The sequence below is a fragment of the Athalia rosae genome, chromosome 5 (genome assembly GCF_917208135.1).
Source record: "Athalia rosae chromosome 5, iyAthRosa1.1, whole genome shotgun sequence".
Lineage (NCBI taxonomy): Eukaryota > Metazoa > Arthropoda > Insecta > Hymenoptera > Athaliidae > Athalia > Athalia rosae.
In genome coordinates, this window is record NC_064030.1 from 7,789,407 (window position 1) to 7,794,437 (window position 5,031).

The 5,031-nt window shown below is 42.3% G+C and overlaps 1 protein-coding gene across 3 annotated transcripts; it reads right to left on the reverse strand.

The window, feature by feature from the left end:
- Nucleotides 1–241: 241 nt before the first annotated feature.
- On the reverse strand, nucleotides 242–4,760 carry LOC105685857 (heart- and neural crest derivatives-expressed protein 2-like). Of its 3 annotated transcripts, none has more exons than XM_012400293.2 (3): nucleotides 4,136–4,760; nucleotides 2,622–3,247; nucleotides 242–1,287 (listed from the first exon to the last, which is right to left on the reverse strand). In XM_012400293.2, the coding sequence occupies exons 1-3, from the start codon at nucleotides 4,239–4,241 to the stop codon at nucleotides 1,150–1,152; spliced, it is 870 nt and encodes a 289-aa protein (XP_012255716.2). In that variant the 5' UTR covers nucleotides 4,242–4,760; the 3' UTR covers nucleotides 242–1,149. The 3 variants fall into 3 exon arrangements, with proteins under 3 accessions (XP_012255716.2, XP_048511475.1, XP_048511474.1); XM_048655518.1 differs by lacking the exon at nucleotides 4,136–4,760 and adding an exon at nucleotides 3,559–3,759; XM_048655517.1 differs by lacking the exon at nucleotides 4,136–4,760 and adding an exon at nucleotides 3,377–3,552.
- Nucleotides 4,761–5,031: the final 271 nt, after the last annotated feature.

Genomic DNA, 5,031 nt, shown 5'->3' on the forward strand with positions numbered 1-5,031 from the left:
CGTGGTAACCCGACGACAGACAAAAAGTAACTTCTTTCTCTAATAATAGCGTGCCTCGCATAGTGTTGCCCTTTAGGAATGCAGATTTATATTCGAGGCTTCAAGTTCACGGGGCGGGAAGAACGCTCGATTCAAAAACTTTCACCGGCATTCGCGTTTGCGAGAAAGATTTTTTTCTGGTTTCTTACTCACACGATTCGATTAAGGGAAACGACATTATTGATCGGGCATAGCTCGTTCATACGCGTTAGCAAATTATGTACATTTATTTCACACAATTTTCACAATCAAATCACACCGTTACACGTAAGATATAATAATTATATGAAAACAATTACGGTCACCATGATTTGAAAAATAAATAAATTATTGATTCAAATTATACATAATTATTTAATCGAATTACTAAGCCTATGTCTTAAATATTTTATTAATACTTTTCTGTCATTCGAGAGCTTATCGGCTGTTAGGTGAATTGAGAGATTTATACAAAACAATTACATATATATAGGATTATATGCTAAACTGCTGAAATAAATTAAGCTTGGTCTTGATTCTTAGGCGTTCATGCTACTCATATTTCCGCGCATCAATTCTCATGTGAGCAAACCGTTATATTTAGTTAGTATTTGAAACAGCGAACTATACGAAACTGGAAAATATTGAATCCCTTTTACAGACGCGGATAGGTGTGTAACGAAGAATACTAACTAGTCACTAGAATACGTACATTTATATCATACGCTTTCGTATGACCGATACTAGTAGGTAATAGTTTGCTCTAGTCGGTCGGATGATAGCAAAAGGCGTATTTCCAGCGCCTTTTTTACCGCAGTGATTCCTCGGACTACCAAAAGTTTCTTAATTTATCCCCGAGACTGACGTTAACCAGAGATATTTATTCGAGGAAATCATCGATAAATGTTTCCTATAATTCCATTGCTGTCCAGTTTATTTGGTTGCCGAATCACCGACGATTTCGAATCGAATTTTTCACATTTTTTCAGAAGAAACATTGATCTTCTTTGCAAACATGGCCCTCTCACTGGAATATTGTCTATAGAGAAAAAAGCTCCTTTCAAGTCTGATAATTTCTGTTTTTTCCTATTTCGTGAACCGTTGCGATCCGAAGATTTTTCCTCACGACTGCTAAAGTCCCGGGGGTTGTTCCTGTTTCAATTCCAAAGCCCAAACGTGTTGCGGCCAACCCGTCCTTCCTCTCGAACGCCTTGTTTCGTCACCACCCGCAGCATCCCGCGGAGGCATCGATTCGTGATTTTCGTTCACCTAAAATGATACGTATGAAAATATGGAGTTGAAATTTTTTAACGCACGACACGCCTGCGAGCGCAGACGGGGTGTCCCGTGCATAGTTGTAATGAATTATAAAATGTAACGCTGAAATAATATACTGTAGGCGAGTAATAAAGCGGCATGCATACATCGAGTCGTTTTTCAGTGAGATCTGAGCAGTGCGCGACTTCAATACTTATCAAAGCAAACAAACGGTTGGTTCATACTTTTTCTTTTTTATTTCCATCGCTACATGCAGCTATACACGTATCGGAATTAAGTGTCTCGGGGCTCCCTGTGGCCACAGAAAATTAAGCGGCTGGTTTTTATGCGCTCGTACGTTCCCACGTTAAGGATTTTAGTATATATATTCATTGTAATCGTTGGATTTTATTCTTCGCTCGCAGAGAAGCGCGGAAAAATTTTTACGAGGACTTTTCCCGAGAGAATTTTGAACAAAGTAAAAAATACGGAGGGAACGAAAGATCAGAAAAATATCATCCCACGCTGTACGGATAATTTTTAACCGAAGCTCAACTGCATATGAATGTAAAATTGGTATAGATACGTATGTAGCTGTATACCTGGTGAACACATTATTATACGACGGACGCGGTGATGCGATCCGGGTGAAAAATAACAGACATGTGAAATGTATGTTTCAATGGACAAACTTCCGCCGTGCGTTGGCGGCCCTCTAACGAGGTTTTAAGAGCCACAAACAATTTAACAACTCGGAATTACCGTACAGAATGATCGGCGTCATTTTTGAGCTGTCAACGAACCAACTACCGCTTATTTTCTCCCAAATGAGAATTTGTATGTCATCTCTCTTCTGCTTGTTAAAAAATTTTCCTGCATACAAATATCCCATGAACGTTCTTCTAAATATGATATTCGACCATTTAGTTGTCTGACCCATCTGCGAAGTTAATTTAGAAACCAACTCCTACAATCATGGCAATTATTTTACGGTCGGTCTTCGAATGATTCTGTTTGACATATCGGTCGAAGAATTGCACGGTGTGCGGTGTCGAGATCGGCATGACGATAATATAGAGTACCTGATTGAATTTGATGTGGTAAAAGAGATAAGATAATATTCTCGGATTTATAGTATCGCGACATATTGCCTGCATCGTAAGGGGATGCTGGGATGTTCGAGCGGCGAAGGGTGGGGCATTACCAAAACGATTATCTGCAGCGACCGATGGGCTACAGGGAACGATCTTTATCCCGGCTTCGTGTAATTTAGGTCCATCAGTTATATCTGTATACTTATTTTACCGAGAATGTCAGACGAATTCTAAATCCGTATAGAGACTCACCCCCGTACTATTTTGTTTAGAACGTCTTCCACCGGGCATAAGTTCCGCTCTGAAGGTAGTCGGAGGTTCGTCGCTGTCCAAGACCGCTGTTAGATATCCAATGTAAGAACAAGCTAATCTAAGTGTTTTAATTTTCGACAATTTCGTATCGGCGGGTACGTTCGGTATGCAATCTCTGAGATCAGCGAAGGCGTTGTTGATGCTCTGCGTACGTCTTCTCTCCTTCTTATTAGCGGTATTTCTTCTTTTAACGGGTCTAACCGTTGTCCCGAGATGTGCAAACGACTGATTTTGTCCAGCGGACGTTGACCCCGGAACATAATCGCCCTGTAGTTGCCCGTTGTCCACCGCAACATCGTGATATTGCTGGACCGAAATACTGCCGCAATTGTAATGATGCGAATCGATTCCCGTTCCACGGTGCTGATTTTCGTAAGAATTATCGTGGTGGTGAAACGCCGTCGCAGCATCCGCTATACCAAGTTCCTCCAGGCACGGTGGAGTGTTCGATGTTCCCGATGGACTTCCGGATCCCGAACTTCCCCCAGATATTCCTGTAGCTTCCATCGAACTCCAGTAGGGACTATCGGGGACCGTACGGTCCATTGCAGCGGCTGCACTGCCACCTGAAAACGAACCCCGGTTGGTTTTTTCTAGTCCATACCAAAGGGAGCTGCTTCAGGGCACTATACGATTGGGTATAATTAAAGTTTCTAACTCCGTTCAAAAGAGGAAAAAGAAAAGGGGGATGATACTTTTGACTCGTGATGTTGAGATTCGGCATCCCGCGGACGCGACTACATTGCACGCACTGTTATATGATTACCGCAAGGTCTTTATAATTGTCACCGTTCTTGAAAGTATATACTTTTTTTGTGCTTTCTTTCTCTCCTCCTTTTTTTCTTATGGCATTTTGGCACCGGCGTGTAACTCTTACCGTGGTTACCCTGCGACTGGATGATCGTGATCTGTTAGAACCGGCGTAACGCTATCATATGCGAAGAGATACAGGGTATACGTATAGGATGAACGAGTCGATGAAGATTGGTGAGGTAGAGTCGGGCTGCCTGGTACAGAATAACCGTGCACTGTTAGCCTAAGAATAACGCGGCGAAGGTGCTGGAAATTTTACGTGTTTATACCTACTACCCTGTAGCGAGGAAACGATAGGTGTTCTGGGCTGCGTCACTTTCATAGTTTACAAAGCGCACCGCCCCGCTAACTTCTTCTACATCTCATTTAGTTCCTTTACACCCTAAAGTCATCGCGTGTGAGACGCGTGCCCATCGCCACAAATGCGGCTTTCGTTTTTTTAATTTTTTTTTTTTTTTTTCACTTTTTTCTTTGCTTTTTCATCGCGTGCTTTTTCCTTTCATCGAAATGAGATGATTATTCTATTAAAAGATCAGCTGAGCGCCGCGAGAAGAATTTTCGTAAGAGCGATTTCTATTCCATTCAAAGCTCTTAATCGTGCAAGATCGCAGGTGGAGGAGTAAAAGTTTTTTATTACCAACCTTGATGACGATGATGTGAAACGCTGTAATTGTTCGGTTGATAGCATTGATTATTATGAATGTAATAGTCTGGCTGGTTGACGTATCCTTCCATCATAGCAGCCATTTTGGATGAGACGAAGAATGAGCGTCGTTGAAGAACAATTAATATTCCTGCAGGGGTGACGTGCGGTTCGCCGCAAGTTTATACGCACAGTTAGCACTTCTGCATGTCGTTGGTATATCTTTAAACGGGGTCGAAACAGTTGTATGTTGTTGTTGTTTTGTTTTTTTTTTCTTCTCGTTTTGCCTTCTTTCACAAAACGGAACTCTATACACCGTTAACTGCACACTCCCTCGAAACTTGGTAAATTTTAACTAATGGATTCGCATATTTTGACACTCGTTTTTGGCACTCTGCCTCGTACCGTCGCCGGTGGTAATGTTTGAAGTAAATTAACGATATTTTAACGATTCAACAATTCAAACTGAGGGATGACAAATGAACAGTGCTCCCGACCATCTGGATGACTTTCGAGTGACACCCACGATTCTTCGCGGTATTAGCGACGATTTCGTGGCGTCGGGGGGTTTTGGGGCGCCGGGCGCCGAGGCGGTTACGGGCAACGAGGTGCCACACTCGCCTCCATCCTCCAGTTCGTTCGCGTGCGCTTACAAGCTCCGCCTTTTCCATTTATTCCTCCATATCTCTCTCGCGGTTTGATCCCCCTCTCTCATACCTATATAGTACCTATTACTTTATACGATTAAATTTCCCCCTCCTTATCCTCAATATCTCGCTTTGTTTCTCTATCTTCAAATGCCCTCGTCGTAAATAGCTAGCGGCATGCGCCATCGCTGTATATATCGTACGAATAAATTTACGTGGAATCCCTCTATCTCTATACGAAACACAT

Bases quoted from the DNA above. Each gene is read 5' to 3' on its own strand.
- LOC105685857 (XM_012400293.2), bottom strand. From the start codon at position 4,241: ATGGCTGCTATGATGGAAGGATACGTCAACCAGCCAGACTATTACATT. The intron at 3,248-4,135 runs GTTGGTAATAAA...GTTCGTTTTCAG, and splicing joins TTCACATCATCGTCATCAAG to GTGGCAGTGCAGCCGCTGCA. The intron at 1,288-2,621 runs GTGAGTCTCTAT...GTATCATTTTAG, and splicing joins CTAAACAAAATAGTACGGGG to GTGAACGAAAATCACGAATC.